Below are 23,741 nucleotides of genomic sequence, written 5' to 3' on the forward strand. Positions count from 1 at the left end.
AAAGTTAGGTGAAAACAGCTTAACACAAGGGTTTTAGGTTACAGCAAACCACCCTGAAAGTATCTGATCTCATCTGTTCATGGAAGCGGAGCAGGGCAAGACCTAGTTACTACTTGTATGGGAGAAATGGATTTAACAAAAAGAAGATGCAAAATTATGGAAACAAAGCAGTAGCATACAAATTAATTACATACAGGAAAATGTTTTACATTGTTTTCAAGTACTGCCATGGATAAGCTTATCCCATTACAGTTCTCAACATTTAACAACCAGTGTTAGTGAGCTTCCTTCTGCCATGCCAAAATAACCAAGATAACTTAAAAAGAGGAAAGATTTTGGCTCGTGTCTAGTCATGTTTTTCTTAGACCTGTTGTTACCTTTGAGTAAGACAGCCATCATGGCTGAGAGGACATGAAACTGTTTAGCTCATGTTCCAGAAGCAAAGAGAGGTTAGAAGCTGGAATCCCTTCAACTTCATGACCCAGTGACCTACTCCCTCCAGGTCCTAGGGGGACATTGAAGGTCTGTCACACCACAGTACCTCCCCTGCTAGTGCAAGCTTGCTGTAGCACACCAACAAAAGTAAGGGCTGAGTGATGACACTGTGACAGAAAAGTAAGGAGGGGAGGAAACTGCAGTCCTTGTACAAATGTGATGTACCAAGTTACAGAGTGAGCCAATGGAGGGAAAAGGCATTGACTACATCCCTGTATTTCTCTGAGAATGGGCTCAGCTTTTGGTGTGCTATGCATGATACTAAACATGGATATGGGAGAAATGGAGTATGAGTAAAGTTCATTCCAGGATTAGCCAAAAGCATGAGCTAGTTCTCCCGATACAGTCTGTAAGCAGAAGACATGCTGTACTAGCAAAGAGTGGCTGAGTATGAGGCATGGGGGACAGGAGTTAGCATGGAGGTGTCTGTAGATAATGGTGGTGGGGGGCAGCTGATGGTGCCTGGGAAACAGGAAGCTGAGCCTCATCAAATAATGTCTCCAAAGTGAGAGTGGGAAGACAAGACAGAAGTACTGTTTGAAGCTATTGATCTGATGTTGAACACACAGGGTCAGGTCAGGGTCATTCAGAAGACACTAATACTGCCTAGAGTCCTAATCAGAATGTCTCAATGGCTACTGTCTTAGACAGGGTTACTATCGCTGTGATGAAACAGCATAAACAAAAAGCAAGTTGGTGAGGATAGGGTTTATTTGGCTTACACTTACACATTGTAGCTCATCAATCGGAGGGAGTTAGGACAGGGAGTCCTACAAGACCACAAACGGAATAGAGAACAAATAGGGTCAGAAAAAGGACCCCCCTGGCCCGGTGTTGTTTGTGCATGCCTTTATTCCCAGCACTCAGGAGGCAGAGGCAAAAAAAAAAAAAAAAAAAAAAAAAAAAAAAAGAAGAAGAAAAAGAAAAAGAAAAAAAGAACCCTCCTGGAAAATATATATATATATATTCCAGGAAAATTCCATCTTCAGTTCTAGAAGCTCCTGAATAGGAGCTTCTAGAAGGGAAAGACCCGAGGTGGTCTGAGGGCCCAGTATTCCTCTTGAGACAACTCTATGACCCAGAAACCATTCCTGGGAGACATGAGGATGAATCCTTTCTTCATTCTTCAAGACATTCTTCCTACATCACCCCCATGAGACAGTCAGTCCTACCTGCCATCTCTATCTCACAGTAATGTCTCCCTGAATTAAAGATCTCATGGCCTAGCACACAGGGTCAGGTGTCAAATCTCTCTGGTGTATAAGGGAGTGCCTAACATGAGTCTTCCAGGTGAACTGATTTTGAATTGTTGCTCAGGACGAGGTGGGAATAGGCTGTGTTCTCATCCAGAGTCACATTAACTAGAGGAAAAGAGAAAGTACATCAGTGAATGCCAGATGGGAGATAGCCTATCCCTCCTTCTCTAAAGACACACAGCCATGTTCTACGAGCTGACAGGTATCCTCAGGAAAGAGATGCCTGCTCACAGTCTCTGTCCTCTCATCAGCAGCCACAGGTACTGTCAAAGGTGACAGCATCCAGGGTTTGCTGTCACAGGGAACTGGTCTCTGGGCCACCCTCCAAAGACCCTTTAGGAGTCTAAGGAAATATCAGGCTTTCTCCCACAATTAGAATTCTCCGTGTGTACACTGCTATAGCATTATCAACAGTTTCACTTCTGTTTATTCTTAGTCTTTGGGTTCTTGGGAGGTGTGCTTGTTTAGATAACAATGGCCCCTACAGGTTCATATGTTTTGAACACTTGGTCTCCATTTGGTGAAACTGTTTGGGATGGGTTAGGGGGTGTGGCCTTGTTGGAGGAGGTGTGTCACTGGGGTGGTTTGAGGTTTCAAAAGACTTGTGCCATTCCTAGTGTGCTCTCTGCTTCCTGTTAAGCATCAGCTCTTACCTGCTGCCCTAGTGCCATCCCTGCCTGCCAACTGCCATGCTCCTAGCTGTGATGGTGATCAATTCCTATCCCTCTGATGTGCATAACCCAAATAAACCATTCCTTCAAATAGTTGCCTTGTCACAGTGTTTTATCACAGCAATAGGAAAGTAACAAATACAGGAGGTTAGAGGTTAGAAAAACTGAGAAAACTGACCTGCATATATCCATGTCAATTCTCCATTCTACAACACAACAGAAATAGAGGCAACTACTATGTTAGGGAGAGAATATTTAGTGATCAATAATAAATAAAAAGGAAGGAAAGTTAGTATTCAAGCATCTGTACTAGCCTGCTCTTTGCGTTCTGAAAGGATACACCCCTAGCTGTAGCCACTAAGAGCACCACCTGTGCACATTCACTATACTCTCTCTGTGTTCCTTTCTCTCTCTGTGTGTCTCTGCCCCTCTTCCCACCACCCCCTGCTTCTCTCTTCTCTTCTGCTGTTCCTGTCTCCAGAGGCCAGTCTCCCCTCCCCCTTTTCCCATTCACTTTCCTCCAATAAAAACCCCCTCCACCCAAGCACTGTCAAATGGCATCTTTCTCTCCAGCAGCTTTTTAAAATTACGACACCAAAGACAAGTGGAAACAAGCTAAGTGTTTACGAGCTTTTCTATAAAATGAGCAAAATACCTCAAAGGCCTCCTAAAGCTAGAAAAGTTATGAAGCAGAAACAAGTAGGATGGCCAGATACAGTCAGGGAGGCTACAAGTATATCTGATGTAGCATCAGTCATAAAAAACAAAAGGATATTTACTCTTATGAAATAACATGGAAATTCTTGTTGGTCTGCAAGTAGTTCTTCAGATACCCAGAGACTATTGCTCCATCTGTGGTCCGTGAAAGGCAATAAGAGGTCAACAGTGCTTGCTTCAGACATCACCACAGCCTGGAACAACAGTGTCCACCTGTTGTGTAGCAGTTTCTTCTGAGATCACAATCTTCCATTGTAGTGAGATATCTACGCCCACCCCACCCTACACTGACCACACTACAGATTGGTCATAGGTGCAGACTTGATGGAGGGTAGACTAGGTCTGGGATCCTGACCCGAGCTTGCAGTCTTCCTTCCAGTCAGGTCACAGAGAGCAGCCTGGTGGATCCTTGGAGCAGGAACTTGTTCCAGTCATCTGTTTCTTGCCTTCTCCCAGAATAAAATTATATTAACCTGTACTGAGCCTAGCCCCGTGAATCTTGATCTGTGCTTCCATATGCCATCTTGGAGGAAGCTCATTAAGATACAGGATGTTAAGGGAAGGGAGAACAACACAGTACATTAAGGCAGTACTTCCCACCCTGCGGGTCCTGACCCCTTTGCAGGTTGAATAACCCTTTCACTGGATCACCTAAGATCATCAGAAAGCAGATATTTACATTATGATTCATAACAGTAGCAAAATTACAGTTATGAAGTAGCAATGAAAATAATTTTATGGTTGGGGGTCACCACAACATGAGGAACTAACTGTATTAAAGTGGGGGGGGCAGCAGTAGGAAGATTGAGAACCACTGTACTAAGGGGAGGTGAAAGTTTCTGTTCTTCAGGGAAGCTTGTTAAACTTGGGAAGTAAACAACTCAGTAGCTTCAGGAAGTCCCTGAAATTGAATAGATGCACTAGGGCCCTCCCTCCCTAAATATATATTAGCTGAAAGTACTGGAAGGAGGGAGAGAGAGAAAAAGAGAGGGGGGAGGGCAGAGATGAGAGAGAGAGAGAGAGAGAGAGAGAGAGAGAGAGAGAGAGGAGAGAGCAGAGAGAGCAGAGAGAGAGGGGGGAAGAGGGTGGGAAAGAGAGAAAGAGTGCAGCTGGAGCTCTTCATCAGGGTGTGACCAGCTGGGACCTGGGACCCAGTTCTGAAAGAAAGCCTTTGGTTGGCTGTAGCTCCACTGCTGTAGACTGAGATTCAAACCATTTGGTCTTTTTACAAGAAGACAGTAGGTATCTTTCTCTGGCTAAACACCAAGTTGATCTGAAAGAAAGTACCTGAAAAGTGTCAATACATGTGGGTGACACACATTCTGAGAAAGACTAACATAATCTTATTTGGTCAAAGTAGTTGTTTGATTAAAAGGTGCCCCTGATTTCCCCACTCATGTGTTTGCTCAGTGTGTAGATTTAAGAATGTCTTTCATTCAATAATGATGAACTTTGATGGGGAAGTTAAGATGAAAGAAATCCTTTTCTTCCCTAGTTGCTTTTGAGAATAATGATCACAGCAACAGAGCAAGCAAACTGGTGCATCACATTTCCTTTAATCCCAGACCTTGGGGAGAGTGAAGAAGCCCCAGCTCCTGGCCTACTCTAGAGCTGCAACACTAGCAGACTGTTCCACCTGGTGCTTCTTAGGGCAGCACCAATCTCCTTTCTCCTGGAATGCAAACCCTTCACTTACCTGCAACCCGACCTCTCCAGCTTCTCTCAAACTTCCCTATTCTAGTGGTCCCTGTAGTCAGTAGTGAATCATGAGGGCTGTGCTAGTGGGTGTTACAGATGCTGGGACAGAAAGCAGTGCTAGAAGCTTGAGCCTATTTCCTCTCTGGGGTGAAAAGTTGTGGAACTGTCTTTGGGACTCAAGAGAAGGAAGCACTCAGAACTGAGTGTCTACTGTAGGTACATCTGAGCCAGCTTGCATCTGGATCTTCACTGTTCATTCTTTCTTCTCATGTGTAGGCTTACAGATACAAACTCCAGACATCTTTATTACATGACATAAAAACTTTGGCTTTGGATATTAATGGACCATTAGCTCCCATCTCCCCACAGCTGTCACACGAGGCTTACCCCAAGCTCTCTGCCCCATTTCCTCCATCTGTGGCCTCAATTTGTATTTATCTGTCCCCTTCCTCTTCAGTTCTCTCCCGATGTATCCTATTGCCCTTGCTTTGTCCACTCTGGGCAGAACATCATGCTGAAGCTTCGAGTACTCTACCTCTCCCCTTCTCACACGTTCTTTTCAGCAGAGAGCTATGTGATAGCAGTGGTCCAATAAGACTGGGTCTAGGCCCACAGTTAGAAGCTAATGAACTACTGAAGGAGTCAACAGGGGCACGGACCTGAAATATGTGGGAAGGGGACAGTTGGAAGATACTCCAGGTGACCTAAAGGTCATAGGACCTGCTTTCCACCTGATTGCACTGTACAGTGAGTGGTAGGTGAGAGCTATGGCTCCTTTACATGGCTCTGACAAACTGGTCTTGTCCTATATAGGATCAAGCCACCCTCAGGTATTATTACTCCCTGTGCCCCTGTGAATGCTGGGCAGACGAAGAGGGGACTGTCATCAGAGCCAAGCCTAAAGAAGGGTCTCAGGGGTCCAGCGAAGGCCACAGGGGGACATGTGTAGATGTGTGACCTGTCTCTCGTGTTGTAGAAAGAAACATCGCCAGCTTCCCAGTCCAGGAAGATGGCTACTCGGTGAAGACGCTCTTTCAGAGGTATGATCGTCTCTGGGGAGGACAGGGCTCTGTATTGGCTTCCAAACATCTCCAGGGTCCAGAAGCCATTCTGAGGAACCAACAGGGCCTCCCCTTTCCTTTCAACACTGTCTCTACAGACACCAATGGCCCACACCATTACATTTTCCACCTCCACCTCCCAGTAATGCTTCCCTGAGGAGAAGCTCTCCCGGCCCAGGACACATGGCTGGCAGTCAAATCTCTCAGGGTTGTCAGGCACGCTCTGCCTCGAAGCGCCTCGTCTTACACTTCTCTGGTCATCCGACAGGAAGAGCTCAGGATGAGCTGTATCTGGGTCCAGAACCACATCAGCTGTAGAAAAATACTCAGGCTTAGTGCGGAGATCTCAGACTCCTGGACATGCACAACCTCTGGTCCCCCTGGGGTATTGGGAGCTGATGTGGGATTCCTCTGTGTGATGGCCTTTTCTCTTTCTTTGGTTCCAGGAAGCTCATAATGAAGCACATTGGTCTCCTAGGCAGACATGAGGATTATCTTCTATAGAGAAGGCAGGGGCTCTAAGAAACCCAGAAAGCTCAGCAAATGAGTCAAAGGGAATTCTTCCCCATTTCGACATTCTGAGATCTGTCTCAGTGTAGGCCATAATATAAGATCTCTGGGATTCTCCTAGTAGAAACCATCCAACTTGGCTTTGACCAACAAGTGAGAGAGGCTTACTCTCTCACTCTCCCTAATAATGAGTCAGTTAAGGAACTGAAGTGAGTCTCACGACACAGAGTCCTGGCTAGTACAGGATCACGTCACTGGTCTCTGCATTCCTTCAACCAGTTGACGACTGATTTAAGTAACTGAAAAGGGTACCCACCAAAGGATATGGAAGGAGAACAAATGTCCCTCAGAGCCAAGCTGAGAGGTGTGTACAGCAAACATAAGAAGGGAATATTTCCAACCAGGGTTGAAACTCATAGTAGTGTCCACTGTGGACACAGGAAGTGTCTGCCAACCATCTGCACTGTGACTTGTCACTCAACTTTGCTGATGGGGTTAGAATTATATCCTCCTTCCCCCAAGCTGGTATGTCTGATTTGTGACAGCTTGTGATTATGTCTCAACTAGATTGTTACAATTTTGAATTCCCCCCCTTAAGGACCAAAAGTCCTTGTGCCAAGGCATCTATAGTCTTTGGTGCTTGATGACAACACATGAAAAAAATAAATAAATAATGCTCATGAAGAATAGGCAGCAAGGCTCTGGGCTCTCTCACTCTCTTGACTCACTAAGTATTAGTGGAGCAGGAAGCATTTCTGGACAATTAGTAATTACATCCCTAATCAGCACCAGGAAGTGTATTGCCTTTTTTGCCACAAGGCGATCCAACTGTTCACTCTATCTCCCAGATAATAAATACCTAAGGCAGAATTGTCTTCTTTCAAATTAATTCAGGATCCAAGAGCAAGAGTACTCTTGGGAGAGCTATTCTGTGTTGGAGAGCTCTGCTACTCATGGATTACCTTCTTCTGAAAAGGGGAAGGACTGTGAGAAATAAATTGCAGGACTGACTGAAAGCTGTCAGGGTTCGCTGACAAAGCTGGGGTCCAGCATTAGTGGGGCTATGGCCAGTGAGGAGCTCCCAATCCTCTACTTCCCCACTCAAGGGCCCCCGGGGTTCTTTGCTCATGTCCTCGCTTAGTGGAAGGAAATCTCAGCATATAAGGGAATGCCAGAGGCACTCACCAGCATGTAAAAGGGTTCTTCTCCATCCTGCAAGTTACAGAGAGGTGAATATCATAAGGTCATGGCTAAGCCAGCAGAACACAAACTGCAGAGAGTAGTTCAGGCAGGAAGCTTAAACTTACGCAGTTCTTCTTGAAGTTGCCCTGAAAAAAAGAAAGTAATGTCTTCAGTGGGCAGCAGGGAGTGTTTGGATTTGTCTTAAGTAATGCAGGGCTGTCTCTTGCTACAGCCCCAAACCTTTCTTTCCCACATGTCAGGGTTAATCTCCATTGTGACCTTGACAGGATTTAAAATCACCGGGGAAACAAACAGGTTTGTCTGTGAGAGATTTTCTAAGTTAGGTTAATGAGTTTGATCATGGTGGCTCAGAGGGTAAGGGCACTTACTGCCAAGCCTGAGCCTAATCCTCTAGACCCATGAAGAACCAACTCTCACAAATTGTCCTCTGATTTCTACATACAGGCAATAGTGTGCTACCCTTCTCCAAATAAATGTAACTAAAACGGGAAAAAAAAAAAAAAAAAAGCTTTAGGAAATTTGTTGTAGTGGCACACGCCTTTAATCCCAGCACTTCAGAGGCAGAGGCAGGGAGTTCAAGGCCAGCCTAGTTTACATAGTGAGTTCCAGGGCAGCCAGAGCTACATAGTGAGGCCCTGTCTGCAAAAACAAACCAAACCAAAATAGAACAAAAAAAAAATGTTTTTAGTATCTGAAGAGATAACTTAATGGTTAAGAGAACTCATTGCTTTTGTAGAAGACACAGATTCCATTCTCAGCACCTACAAACATCCATAACTCCAGTTCCAGGCCACCCAATGCCCTTTTCTGACCTCTGTAGGCACCAGACATTCATCGGGTACACATAATACATATAGGCAAAATATTCATTCACATAAACTTAATTTAAAATTTTTCATTTATTCTCTCTCTCTCTCTCTCTCTCTCTCTCTCTCTCTCTGTGTGTGTGTGTGTGTGTGTGTGTGTGTGTGTGTGTGTGTGTGTACATGTGCCAGGTGTGAAGGTCAGAGGACAGGCTATAGGAGCTGGTTCTTTTCTTCTACCATGTGGGTTCTGGGTACTTAACTCTAGGATGTCAGGCTTGGCAGCAAGTCCCTTTACCTACTGAACTATTTTTTCTGCCCCTGTCAGATAACTTTGTCACAACAATGAAAAAAGTAACTAATAAAAACACCCATACCTGAGAACTGTCAGAGGCAGAAGTGATCTGTATCAGGTGAGTGGACATTATTAGGACTTTTTTTGGTTTGCTTTTGTTCAGTAATCCAGTCCTGCTTGGAACCAAGTGATGCAAAGTTTGCAGATTGCAATAAAAGATCCAAAGGCTTACTATGTACTGTGATATGAGAGTTCTGGGCCCTTCCACTGCATCTGTCTCGTTCAAACTTCTACCTATCAGAAGGGTGCTGTCCCTTCTTTCCTTTCCCTTTCTTTTTCTCTTTCTTTCTTTCTTTTTTTTTTCATTTCTTTGGGACATGGTCCTATGTAGCCTAGGCTGGTTTTGAACTCATTTTGTAGCCAAGGCTGGCCTTGAACTGAAGAATAGTGAACTCTACTATGTTACTCTTTTACCTTCTAAGTTCTTTTTCTTTTCCCTAGTTCCTTACGTGCGTTTTCTTTTTCTTCATATTCAACTTCTTTTTCAGGTGACAGAATCGACTTTTTCCTGTGGTGTTTCTTGACAAGGCAGATACTTCCAGATGTGAGAAGGATCAGCATTAGTACAGGCAGAGTGACAGCCATTGCTACCATCCAGAGAGGAAGGCTGGGCACGAAGGACTCTGGAAAGTGAGCCAGAGAAGTGCTGTGTGGTGAGAGATAGGACACCAGGGCTAAGAGTGCTCCTTTGAGGAAATTTATCTGGAGAGTTCCCTCAGGTCCTCGCGCTGGGGTTTCTCCCTCAGTATGGGAGAAAGATGATGGCTTTTTGCTGGTTGACCTCTGAATTCTCAGGGGGATAAAAATTCAGGGTCACCCAGGGCTGCCATGGATGAATGCCATGGATGAAACGAGGTAAGCAGTTGGCTAAATCTCCATACCATCACCTTTCACAGGTCCCCAGCATTCCGGCCCAAGCTCTTGCAATGCCCTCCTCTTTACTTTGCCCTGGCTGCATATAGTCTCTTCTCACCTGAGGGATGGAGATCCAGTTCATTATACATTGAAACCCTTCAATGTGCTTGCTGGGTGTGGTGACCTATACTGTAATTCCAGTACTAGGGAGGTAGAGGAAAGAGGCTCACCACAAGTTCAAGTGAGGTCAAGTTTAAGTTGTGAGATCGTCTGTCTGTCTTGTCCTTCCAATTGTGGGGGCTACAGGTCTGAACCAACATAAGCACTGTTCCTCAAAGTTTTATTACTGTTTATCACTACTCATTCATATGTTTGGGACTAATTGGTCTCCTTGAAACAAAGGATGTGACCTCAGTTCTGCTTCAGCCTCTAGCTCTGCAGAGCCAAAGATCCTTCGTCAGACTATCCTCTAGTCTCCCATAACTATTCCAGACATCAACCTATTTGCAGAGGAGCCCACCTTTTCTAGATATATCTCCAGAGAGCAGAAGACTAACCTGGAATGAAAATCACACTCTCCATCTCCTGGTTGAGCAGAGTGTTGTTGACAGAGCAGGTCATGTTCCTCACAGAGTCCCTGATGATCACAGTCATGGTGACTGTGAAGAGGCCTCCTCTGTCAGCTGTACACTCTTCCTCCAGGGCAGGCACAATTTCATAATAGGGGTCTCTCCACACAGCTCTGGGTTCTGGGTACCACCCTTCAGATGTGCACTCCAGCAAGATGCTCCCATCCTCGAGGGTCTTCATTTTAATGAGGGGCTTAGAGCCCAGGCCTAGGAAGGAACACCAGAGCTCAGCTAAAAGAGTGGCTAGTTTAGTTCCAGCACCAGAGAGGCAGAAACAGGAGGATCTCTATGAGTTTGAGGCCAGCCTGGTCTACATAACAAGTTCCAAGATAGCCAAGGCTGCATAGTGAGACCCTGTCTCAAAAAACAAAGAGTGGCTGGGCTAGGGATGTACCTCAGTAGTAAAGTTCTTGTCTGGTATAGCAAGGGCTTGGGTTTGATTCTTAGCATCATAAAACAGGCAATAGTATTTCAGTAAGTGTGTCTTAGAGATCTGTTCTTAATGATGGAAGCCAAATAAAGGGATGTATAAACTGGCTGAACTTAGGGGTAATGAATATGCAAGTTCCTGCAGACAAAAGATGGAGGGAAGATGAATCAGGAAGGAAGAAAAGATGGGTAGAAAGAAAAGTGCTGACGTTAGAGAAAGGACCAATGTACCAAATGTGCTGGAAGCTATCTAAGAGCAAAGGATTCCATCACTCCAGATTGTGCTCCAGCTCCAATGTTCATCACAGACTACATACATATCTATACTGTCTCTGTAAAGGTTTGCTGTCTCGCTGGTTCTGCCAGAGACTTCAATTGTCTGACTTCTTTTTTTTTTTTTTTTTTTTTTTTTGGTTTTTCCAGACAGGGTTTCCCTGTGGCTTTGGAGGCTGTCCTGGAACTAGCTCTTGTAGACCAGGCCGGTCTCAAACTCACAGAGATCAGCCTGCCTCTGCCTCCCGAGTGCTGGGATTAAAGGCGAGCACCACCACCACCCGGCCAATAGTCTGACTTCTAAGTAGGTATGTTCTGTCCAACCTAAAAAGGCCAACTTAGAACTTCACTTTGTGCTCTGAGGGAAAATTTCTCAGTTACTTTGGTCTTGTGGACATTTTAGAATACAAGAATTTGTCAGGATGCTACAACCTTATATAACTGTCTTACTTTAAGACACTGTCCTTTTTGGCTTAGGGCTCTCTCATGGCCAAACAAAGAGAAGGCAATGGTCCACAGCTGTGTGCTAACTACACAGCCTACTGCCTTTGAAGAATGAATAGTGTCCCCACAGAGCTGGCTCTTGACCTTCAAAAGTGTTTACGTCCTAGGGACTCCCTCAGGTAGGCAATCTGTATAGTGTGCCCACACACTATAGATAGGAATGCATCTGAGGTAGTCAAAACAGTGCCATCTGCTCAGTGTGTGTCATTAGAAGAAAGGCCTGGAAGCCTTCAGCTAAAGAGAACATTAGGCATGGCAAAGCTTTAGATATGTGGCTATGGGACATTTCTGTCCCTTTAGGCATGCCCCACAAACTTTTATTGAACAGTTCCTTTGTTAATCTTACCCAATAAATTATACCAAAGAAAGGAAATTCAAGCACTCACTGAAGTCCAGAGCTTTGTGCTCTATTTGATTTTTATTGTTGTTGTTGTTTGTTAGAGATTGAACCTCACTATATAGTTCAGGCTGGCCTCAAACTCACAGAAATCCTCCTGCCTCAGCCTTTGGGTGCTGTGATTACAGGCATAGGCTATCAAACTGGGGTATTTGACTTGATTTTTTTTTTTTTTTGAGACAAAAATCTCATGTAGTTCAAGTTAGCCTTGAATTAGGTATTTAGTTGAGGATGACATATAACTCCTGGTCCTCTTGTCTCCAAGCCCTAGGTCTGAGTGGGAGTACAGGTATGTGCCATCATGTGTGGATATTCAATTTGATTTTGCCAAGGAAACAAAATTATATACTTCCAGCCTCACTCAGACAACTCAATATGGAATAAGATTCAAAATAACTTAGCCAGCCAGGTTTATACTTGAGAATCCCTGTCTCAAAACAACAAACAAACCCAACAACAACAACAGCACACACACACACACACACACACACACACACACACACACACACACACACACACGCACACAAAATTAGCAATCTGGAAAAAAACAATCCTATAAAACATTCCACAGGATTCGGAGACAAAAGACTTGAGGATGAAATCACTCAGCTAATCAATCCAACAAACAAAATAGGAATTAAGAAAAACCTCAAGGAGTGCTGGGGAGATGGGTCATTGGTGAAGTATTTGTTGCACCAGTGTGAAGACTTGAATTTGGATCCTCAGCACCTAAACTAAAGCTTGGGTGGCCACATGTCTATAACCCCAGTACTGAAGCAGGGCATGAGGAGACAGGCAGATTCTGGGGGCTACTTGGTCAGCCAATTTAGCAGAACAGAGAGCTCAAAGTTCAGTGAGAGACTCTATCTCAAGAAATAAGTTGGAAAGTGACAGAGAAAGACAACTTTGACTACTACAAGCATAACACAGGTGAGGACACACACAAGCATAAGCCATACATATACACATGTGCATTTACCACAAACACACATGCATGTATACACCCCCCCACACACACAGATGCATATAACACACACACACACACACACACACACACACACACCACTACCACCACCACCATCAAGTTAATTTCTATAATGAACTAATTCAGAGCAGGGCAGGGCAGGGCAGTGCAGCATGCTTACAGGGAAAGAATAAGGGTTCCTGGAACCCTCAAGCACCATCAGCTAACCCTGTAGTTCTGTTGTGAACAAGATGAGGGCATGAGGGTCAGGAAACCGTCCTCCTTTAATATTGTGTGATATAAAAAATAAATAAATAAAAATAAAAACCATGGCTCCCTCCCTGGCATGCCCAGTTTAATTGTCATTTCCATCCTGAAGCTTTGCAAAATTACTCTCACTCAGTGCTTCTATGGGGCCACTGTATTTAATATTTGCTACCATCGGTTTACATGTCAATTGCTTTCTGTACAATTATTATTGGCAGAAATAGGGGGGGAAGGCAAGATTAGCTGGGGTTGAGGATGATGGTGAGATGGTGATACAGGTTGTAATCCCAGCACTTGATAGGGAGGTAGGAAGATCAGAAATTCAAGGTCATTGTCAGCCACAAAGTAACCTAAGCCTGGCATAGGCTATACTATTAATATTAACCAGCAAAATGTCTATTGTGATTTTTTGGGGCAATGCTTGTTTATCTCAGGTACCCTTGCACATTTTCTAAAAGTGCCTTCTGTTGCTCTAGAAGCAATGGACACAGCTTTGCAGAGCTCATTCAGGTGGATTCAGGAAGCAACTCGCCCTGTATAAAAAGGCGAGAAATGTGCTAGTCTGTGATGAGTCTGAATCCAGGAGAGCAATTTTCTCCAAAGGTCACAGTGGGAAAAATCAACAGAGGAATATGGAGTGACTCACTTGCCACCATGAGCCTCATGATAGCCTGATCATAGGACCTGCCTTCCTGGAAGTAACAGTAGTAGATGCCATTGTCATAGGCTGTGACATTGTGGATAATGAGCGCCACTCTTCCCTTGCTGATGTCTGTGCTCACAAAGGTGGTTCTTCCTTGATATGCCGCCATCTGCTCCTCTTCTCTCTCTTGATGGTCTTTGTACACAAGCACTGCAGGGGACAAACGCCACCGAAACCACCGTACTTCCATGTCTTCAGCATTTCTCTCTGGTGACAGGTGGCAGTACAGTGTGGTATTTTCTCCTACCATGGCCAGGATGGGCTCAGCTGGTCCCAGGACAGTAAACTGGGCTATTCAACAAAGAAGGACAATCAGACAGGAATTCCAGCCATTAAATATCCAATGTAGTCAAGTGGTATTCTAGGATTTCAAGCATGTTCAAGCTGTGGCCCTGGTCAGGTGTAAATTCAACCCAACACAAAATGGTAATCTTACTTAAAACATGAGGTTTGTTTCTGTTGCTGTCTGTTTTGATTCTCTGGTTCTCAAGTGTGAACTTTGTAATGACTGTTTTGAGTCACAATGTCATACAAAGTAAACATATGTGTGCACTCATAGCATGCAAGCTGAGCTTTGGACCCTGGCCTGGTTAGCTTTAACTGTCAACTTGACGCAACCTAGAATTATTTTGGAAGAAAATCTCAACTGGGAAATTGCTTAGGTCAGATTGGTCTGTAGGCATCTTTATGGGGTACCGTCTATTGATGTAGGAGGGGGTCTGCTCACACCATTCCCTAGGCAGGTGATCCTGATCTACATAAGAGCCTGACACCAGCCAGCCAGCAGCATTTTCCATGGCCTATCCTGCACTTCTTTTGGCAGTGAAGTGAGTTCCTTGGTTGGAGGCACTGCTGTGTGGAATAGTAAGCAGTCCATCCTTCAGTTCCTTTCTTGACTTCCTTCGGTGATGGACTATGGCCTGCATCTGTACCCAATTAAACCTTTGCTGCTATTTGTCAGGACATCTGTCACAGCAACAGAAATGAAACTAGAACAGATACCTCTGGATCATTTAATGTGTGGCCCTGGGAATTCCTCATCTAGTGTGGCCTGGAGAGTTGAAAAGGTTAGACAACCTGGTTTAGACAAGGCCACAGGGGCTTCCTAGATGGGCTGGTTGCTGTGGCTGGTGAGCAGCATCTCTTGGAACAACCTAATGATGCTGCAAATATTTCAGGAACAAATGCTGAGTTGTGTGTAATGCACCCCTGTGATTCCAACATTCAGGAGACGGAGGCTGGAGGATCAGTTCTTCAAATTCATCTTCAGCTACATAGCAAGTGCAAGTCCATCATGAAGAAAAGCAAAATAGAATCCACATGAACAGAACACTGAGGTCACCTTGAGCACATACTATAGACCCCATGTTCAGAATGACTTGTTCTTCAGCCCAGGGCCTGAGTGTGGCACAGACCCAGGGTTCAAACCAAAACTGTGAATGTTAGTCAAACACTCTTCCAACTGAGCCACATTCCCAGCCCCCTTGTTTTGTTTTATGAGACAGCATCCTATTATGTACCCCTAGCTGGTCTTGAACTCTTGGCAGTCTTGCCTCAGTTGCCCAAATTTATAGTTGTGCACCAACACGCCCAGCAAGGTAAGCATTTAAATATTAGTATTTGATGATGTGGATTTCAACAAAATATATCTTTAAAATCTACTTCATCTGTTTTTAACTCTTTTGAATGTTGCCACTTGAAATTTTACAGGAGTATTTACAGGTCTCCTTTGGGACTCTTGCTGCATTTCTGCAGGACAAAATTGGGATAAATGCAGTATATAGTCAGATTAGAAGGATGAGCCAGCACAGCTACAGTCCTCCTCCTGGCTGGCTGTCAGAACTGTGGGTATCACTTTCTAAAAACCTGTCAGGAGCAAGATGCCTACAGCCTTACCTGAGACCATCACATACAGACTGAGGACCAGGAAGAAGACAAGGGAGGCTAGCAGGCAAGAGTGCAGGGAAGCAGCAGGCTCCATAGGTCTTCAGGACAGAGTCACCTTGATCCAGTGTGGACAGGAAAACTAGAAGTACAGAGGAGAAATCACCCACGGTTCTCATGTAGGTTGCACTTTTCTCCCTATGCTGGTCTCAAAAACATTCCAACCTCTGCCTTAGATGTACAGACTTCTTCCTACAAATAGGGTTACACCTTGGTGGGTGGGTTCACCAAACATTATATTAAACAAACAACATAAACATCAGGCCGGCAGTATTCTGATGTCTTAGGCTCAGTTGTCTTTCCAGAGTCCAGTTTCTTCAGCCGTCATTTGATATTCTTCCCCCTCCCTCCTCCTCTTCCACTCTTCTTTGGCCTTCTCTTCCCCTTTTCCCCTCCCTTCCCTTCTCCTTCTCTCCCCTCCCCTTCCCTCCTCTTCCTGTTCCTCTGGCTGTTTCTCTTAATTATCGACCAAATTCCTCCTCCTCCTCCTTCCTCCCTCTCTCCTCTTCCAGCCTCCTTCCTCATCTTTGTGAACCCCAGGTAAAGCTAGGTAGGTGAGACTGCCCTTCCCCGCAGGTGTTCTTTCCTGACTCTAGGAGTCGGCTTTTCCCTTTCAGCAGCCTGCACAACCCCCACCCCCACCCGCAAGCTCCTATGGCCCCTGCCAGGACTCGGAGCGCTCCCCACCCCCTTCCCTACCTCTGTGTTTTCTTTTCTTCTCTGATCCTTAGAAACCGATTATTCTGCCTTGCCTCTTCTCTCCAGCCTGCTACTGGGCACAGCAGCCACTAGAGAGAACAAACTGCTATAGAAGAAAGAACTTTCTGCTCTCCATTAGTCTCGTAGTGCCAGTACTCACAACAACAGACCTCGGCGGTCCCACTCCGCGTGCAAGTCTCACAATTTCCATTGAGCGGTTTAGAGCCTGGGATTGGTCTGTCACGAGTCATCAGCCAATAGTATTCCTGTGTCTAGCTGTCACCTGTTCCGAGGCAGAATACACAGAGACTATCTTTCCTTTCTACCATAGAGTCTTCCTTTCCTCCCTCCTTTTGTCCATTCTTCCCCCGTAGCCCCCCCCCCCCCCCCGCCGTCCTCTCCACTCTTGGCCTCTTCCTTCCACTTGAGAGATTCTGGAGTTGTGGCTGCTGTCCAGAGGCCGCATCCCCGTGTGTTGAAATGTGATGAAGAAGGGAGGTCGGGAGTCAGACACAAGCAGCCCTTTTCTCCAAGCCAAAAGAATCTTGTACAAGTTGCTAGGCATGCAAAAAGGGTTAGAGGAGGAAGTTGCAGGAAGCAGGCATGGGTGGGTGACAGAGACCAAGGGCAGTAGCAGTTACAAACTTGCCTCTCATCTGAGAACAGTTGGGTAAGAAAGAGGTGCGTTGTGAGGGCACTGAAAAAGGGTGAAAAGCATTTTTCCTTGTGGAAATGACACCCAAGTGGGACGGGGGACGACACTGACTTTGTAGCTGTGCTTTAGCAACTGCTTCCATTCTTCTCTACAGTATGCCTGAGCAGACACCAATGCAGTCATTGGTTTTTGATAAGTTTTATGATAAGAGTCTGGGCTCTGGCAGTACCAAAGGTAAGGCTTGTCCACCTGCCTCTGGAAGAGCAATCAAAGACAAGTAACAGTGAAAAGCAGAGGATAGTTATCCAACTCGGCCACATTAAGAAGGAGAAAAAAGAGGTCCAGTGGATGCCCCAAGTCTATACTCGTGGGAGGAACATGAAGTTTAGGTTTAAATAGAAGGCAAGAGTTATAAATAACAACTAGCCCTGGTCAAGATATGGTCCTATCCATCACCAGCCATCATTGTCTCAGCTCCAGTCTCTCCTGTAAAAAGGGCCAATAAGTCCTCAAATTATGTGAAGTCTCTTCTTGGGAGGCAGGTTTCTACCCTGGATGACACTAGATCTTCAGCCTGTTCCTTCCCCCAGCATGGGATTCCTAGGGAAATTTTAACTTTGGGGAGGTCAATTATTTTATAGTCAGATAGCTGAAGAAGAGGGCGTGAGTGTCTCTCTTTAGATTGTGTCCTTTCCTGCCAGGATGGTTACAATTCCATAGATGTTTCCTGAGATAATTGTTCCAAGTCACAGCCCTCAGCATTTTGCTCAGCTGTGCAAAATGTTAGCTTGGGAGGCCTCCAGTTCCATTCTGATCCAGTTATAAAACTCTGCCATTCACACTAACATGGTGCCACAATTGCCTTTGTCCCACTCACATAACTTCTCTTGTTTCCCTCTGTTTCTGCCTCTTGACTAGTTTTTTTTTTTTTTTTTTGAGAGGGAGTGTTGTTTGTGTGTGTGTTTTGTTTTGTTTTGTTTTGAGATAAGGAATTTCTGTGTAGCCCTACCTGGCCTCAAACTGGCTGTGAAGGCCAGATTGGCTTTAAACTCACAGAGCTCTACCTGCCCCTGCTTCCCAAGTGCTGGGGTTAAAGGCAGCTACTCCAGTTTTGATTAGTTTTTGAATTCATCTCTTCCAAGATAAACTCCAGATGCTTGTCTAATGAAGTGTCCCAGACTCAGCTGCCACCCAGGACTTTTGTTACTCCTGTATTCTGTCCTATATTGTTATTTAGGTGTCAATTGTATGCTTCTAGTTATTTGAGTATCTCTTTCAAAAGACAGATATCTTTATGACCTAATTCCTCCTTCCTGGCAAGGCCCAATGATAATCTCTACACTCAGTTATTCAATGAATGAGTGAAAAGGCTTTTAGCAATGCCATTTACCCAACAACAGCTGGGTTCCTGGTCCTATCCTGCAAGAGAGATCAAGACAGAGATGGTGCAGAATCAGTTTACCCAAGGTCAGGAGTTCTTGAACAGCTGATGAGTCAAAGGAACTACCTCAAGGAGAAGTGTGCTGCCCAGTGATGAGTGCTTGCCTGTGTGCATCACACCCAAAGCCTGATTCCCAGCAATATAAGAGGGGAGGGAGAGAGAGATGTGGAGAGAGAGAGAGAGACCGACCTTCTAGGTTCCTTCTCTGCTTTGCAGAAGGAGCTTTTTGATGAGAATAAGGCCCAGAATGCCCCGAAAACTGCTTTTTCTATTGTGCCAACCTTTGAACTGTCGAGGGCAGCATCACCTGTCATCTGATACTTCTAGCTTATATTCTAACATAGATTCTGAATTCAGTGTCTAACAAGATCAAAAGCCTATATAGCATCAGATTATTCTATTGCATAGCATCAGATTATTCTATTTGGAACTAGGTTGCTTGAAGGATCTAAAACACTGAGTAACCCATAGCACTTTCTGAAGAAATGAGGCATGAGGTTTGGGTCAGAAGCATTCCCTGAAGTTGGCCTCAGCCCCTCCTCCAGCTGACGAGAGCCATTGGAAAATGTGCTTGCTTTGATCAGGAAGGTGAACCATTGCCTATAAGAGGCTTAGCAGGGAAACCGTGTTCCACCAGGCTGTACTATACTAGATAGCAGTCTACTCCAACCTTTCTCCAGAGGGACAAACCCAGGAGAGTCACCTTTGGTCAGCTGCCCACAGATCTGGGATGAAAATGCCTGTCCTTTAGGAAGCAAGGTGCAGAGTGCCCAGTGATATTTTGAACTGCAACTGGCTTCTTAAAAGGCAATCTGAGTGTATCTTCTACACATACATATAAAAATTCCTACACTACCTGTCATATTCCAGACCTTTGATTCATTTAGACAATGCTGTAGTAACAGTGGTTGAACCTTGGAGAAGTAATGTCCTTAGGAAAGCCCATAAGTGGGCAGGTCAGCACATAAGTGACCTTAAATACTTGTTCAAGTGAGCAGATTCGTACAACATTTTTGCTGTTTGCTCCTTGTTTTTGTTTTTTGTTTTTTGTTGTTTTTTTTGTTTTTTTCCTGAGACAGGGTTTCTCTGTGGCTTTGGAGGCTGTCCTGGAACTAGCTCTTGTAGACCAGGCTGGTCTCGAACTCACAGAGATCTGTCCCCTCCTCCCCCCCCCACCCCTAGTGCTGGGATTAAATGCATGCACCACCATTGCCCCGCTGCTCCTTGTTTCTTAATAATAATAATAATAATAATAATAATAATAATAATAATAATAATAATAATAAAATAAAATCATGCTTTGCTGTCTTTGGACTTTTGTTTCAGCCTGCTTATATCTAAGATAAAACTAAATCACTTGCTAATTTACCTGTTATAAGCTCTTTGGACCAGAAGTGTTTTCTGTTTGTGTGGTCATCTGTGAACTAGAGGACATCATTTGATCCAGTTGAATACTGCTTTATACCCCTGATAGTTCTGCTAATGGGTCTAGTCGAATCTACAGAATCTGATTACTAAGATCATTGCAGGTGTAACCCATTTCTATCATTAGAAGTCAAGATCCAGTTCCAAAGCTCTTCCCTCAAGGAAGAGTAGAGCACAACACAGTTGGATCAGCACTGGGAGGCAGAGGCAGGTGGATCTCTGTGAGTTCCAGGACTGCCAGAGCTACACAGAAAAACCCTGCCTCAAAAGAAAAAAAAAACACACACACAAAAAAAACAAAATCTAAAGAAAGACTGACAGGCAGACAAAGAAAGGAAGGGAAGAAAGAAAGAAAGAAAAGAAAAGCTGCTTGGAAATGTAGATTGGTGTAAAGACCTTCCCTTACTTCCTGACAGTAGTTTCCTCCACAATGGTCTTGTCCTCTCTCATCATTCCAGTGACCCTACATGACCTTGTAATATGTCACATCTGAATTCTTTTGAAGAAATCACAAAGCATATGTAAAGCAAATAAGTTTTAAAGTTGTGATAAAACAAGAGAATCACCTGAGAGATAGGTTTCTAGATATGTCTGTGGGGCCTTATGTTAATTGAGGTGGGAAGACCTGCCCACTATGGGTGGCATCATTCCTTAGGCAGAAGCTCTGATACTGTATCAGAGTGGAGAAAGTGATTTGAGCACTGGCATGAATGCATTCATTGCTCTCTGTTCCTGACTGTAGATGTGATACGATCTGTTCCCTAAAGTTCCTGCTGCTGTGAGTTCTCTGTTGAACTGTGAGCTAAAACAAAGCCTTCCTTAAGTTGCTTTTGTCAGGGCATTTTATCATAGTGGCAGGGAAAAAAAAAAAAAAAAAAAAAAAAAAAAAAAAAAAACAAGACAAAACTTAAAGGTAAATGGAATGATTTTCTTTGCTCCCTTTCTTCCTTCTCTCCCTCTCCAGCTAATAGTTTGGCACCTATAACTTTTCTCTCAGACAATAAATATCCCTTCAAATATATGTAAAAGTCTGCAGGCCCTGGGTGTCTGAAACCAAGGACCCAGAAAAACTAGGTATCTTGAAGTCAGACTTGAATTCTTCACACAGGCCTCTGAAACGAACAGGAACAGGGGGCAAAGGTGTGCCTGAGTGCTCTGACTTCCACTGTTCACCAGAGACCACTAGTCTGAGACTAGGCCAACTTTTTGAGAATTTTTCCACTGGCCAGTATCTATTGAGAGTGGTGCTTAGTAAAATGGTAGGAAATAATGCATTTATTTTCCTCCCCAAATGAATTTATTTTGTTTTATGTGCATTTGGTGGTTTTGCCTGCATGTGTGTCTCTGCACAGATCCCCTGGAACTGGAGTTGTGAGCTTCCATGTGGGTAATGGAAATTGTAGTCAGTGCTCTCAACTTCTGAACCATCTCTCCAGGCCCTACCTACAAATGAATTTTTAGGTTTTTTTTTAAATTATATTTTTATAATTTAAGAGTGTAGTATGAAGTGTTTTGTATTTTTTAAAGATTTTTTAATTTTATTTTATGTGAGTAAATGTTTTGTTTGCATGTGTGGTGCCCATGGGGGTCAGAAAGGGACATCAGATTCTCTGGAATTAGAGTTACAGATAGTTGTGAGCCATCATATGTGTACTGGGAACCAAATCTGGGTCCTCTTAAGCACTGAGCTATCTCTCCAGCACAATGTTTTGTTTCTTTGAGATGCAGTTTTGTTATGTAGCTCAGGCTGGCCTTAAACGCCTTGAAGAGATTGTCCTGTCTCTGCCTCCTAAGTGCTGAGATGATTGGCCCTGAACAGTTTTCATGTTATTTTTTTTTCCAGCCTGGTTTTAAACTTTTCATTGTAAACATTTCAGCCAACACAGAAATAAATAGATATGTGAGCTAATTTGTGTGCTAATTAACTCAATTTAGCCATTTCTCATATGATTACAGCATGTTGTATGCTATAAATTAATTAAATGTTTGTCAATTTAAAAAGGAGTAAGTACATTGTCTTGATTAGGGTTTCTATTGCTATGAAAAAAAAAAAAAAAAAAAAAAAAAAAAACATGACCAAAGTAATTTGGGACAGGAGGAGCACTACAAGCTGGAGACCAGCCTGGGCTATAGAATAAGACTCTGTCTCCACAAAAGTAAATACAAATTATTAAAAAAACACTATCTTTCTTCTCCCCCTCTTCCTTCTATCTTCTTCCTGCAGTGGTGGTGCACACTCGGAAGGCAGAGACAGGAGAATCTCTCTGAGTTCGAGACCATCGTGGTCTCCAAGAGCTAGTTTCAGGACTCCAAAGCCACAGAGAAACCCTGCCTCGAATCTCACCCCAACCCCCCCACCCCTCCACCCTCGGCCAAATTCATGTAATTTGTCATGGAGCAGTATTCTTGTAATTCCTGATCAACCATTTGAAATGTAAAAATCTCTGTGAATGATAAAAAAAAAAATAAGATGCTAAGTGCAGCCCTTTCACGGTGTTTGCAGACCTTCCCTCTGATTAAAGGGCTTTGGACATCTGAGACCTTTCTAGAAACAATGTAAAAATTTCACATATACACATACTATTTTTTTTCCCCCTCAAACAGAGGTAACCTTTGCTGGATATGGTGGTTCACATACATAGCATTAGCACTTGGGAGGCAGAGGCAGGAGAATTGCTGCAAATTGGAGTTCAAGGTCAGCCTGGATTACAGTGTGAGATTTATCCCAAGAAACAAAACAACCCCTGTCACAATGGTTGATGCCTATAATTCCTGAGTAAATCTGTTTCACTAGTATTCTTCTAATTATAGTGGCATACTAGAAAGAACTGTCCCAAAGGGTGGGCTCTAATATGTATCTCAGAGATACACATTAAAGATTTAACATCTCGATCATAATGGTGATTATTATGTGAATCAAGTTGCTTTCATGTTGTCAGGTTCATATCCAGCCTTCTCTTGTTCTACTTTAAAGCATTAAGAATTTCTTCCTCACACCTTTTTTGCTCTCTGGCTTCCAGGTAGGCCTGGAATAATTAATTAATTAGAAGGTGAAAATAAGGCAGAAGCCAAGCTAGCTCTCCAGCCTTTGGATCTCAGTGCCTCTTGGTATCCTCAAGACAATTTGCTCTCTTTTGTGTTGAAGAGTATTTACCAAGGTCCTCTACAAATATATCAGTGGTCTAAGAAAGCTAGCTTTATCCAACTTGAGAGAGAGAGAAGAGCACCCCGGAGTGGAAGAGCAGGACAGATATCTGGCTTTAGAGGGAAAAGAAAGGGAATCAGACTCTTGAGCTGCTATGGTCAGGAAGCAAGGCAAGACTCGCCTGGATAACCCTGAAATTGCTTTTAGGAGGATGGAGTGGCCATAGATGTCACTGGACAGCAAGCACAGAGCCTGTGATGCTGGGAAGTGGGAATGTTTGTGCTTGTAAAGTTTCTTCCCCTCCTCCAGCACATAATTATGGGATGTTTTTGTCTCCATTTGTCTAATACAGATAACATAGTGGTCTTTCTCGACTGATTGTTCGGACTGTAAAGAAGTGTTTTCAGTTGTCCCAACTTTTAGCTGCCTATGGCCAATTTCATGTTTTGACAGACTTCACAGACTTGTTGTGAAGACTTGATATAATTGGATGATGACACATAAACATTCAGAGAAACACACTTGACATATAGTACCTGTGTTGTTTATTTTTCTGTTGCTCTGATAAAACTCCATGACCAAATCAACTTACAGAATAACAAGTTTATTTTGGCTGCGAGTTCCAGGAGATTAGAGTCCTCA

General features: G+C 44.0%; 1 protein-coding gene across 1 annotated transcript; it reads right to left on the minus strand.

Annotated features, from left to right (window-relative positions):
- Nucleotides 1–4,221: 4,221 nt before the first annotated feature.
- On the minus strand, nt 4,222–16,637 carry LOC100772154 (butyrophilin subfamily 2 member A2). The gene is made up of 8 exons (XM_027409551.2): nt 16,434–16,637; nt 15,687–15,816; nt 13,734–14,081; nt 10,182–10,460; nt 9,219–9,392; nt 7,716–7,736; nt 7,594–7,620; nt 4,222–6,210 (listed from the first exon to the last, which is right to left on the minus strand). Exons 2-8 carry the CDS (start codon nt 15,769–15,771, stop codon nt 5,603–5,605), a joined length of 1,542 nt encoding a protein of 513 aa, XP_027265352.1. The 5' UTR covers nt 15,772–15,816; nt 16,434–16,637; the 3' UTR covers nt 4,222–5,602.
- Nucleotides 16,638–23,741: the final 7,104 nt, after the last annotated feature.

Source organism: Cricetulus griseus, chromosome 3, assembly GCF_003668045.3.
Source record: "Cricetulus griseus strain 17A/GY chromosome 3, alternate assembly CriGri-PICRH-1.0, whole genome shotgun sequence".
NCBI lineage: Eukaryota > Metazoa > Chordata > Mammalia > Rodentia > Cricetidae > Cricetulus > Cricetulus griseus.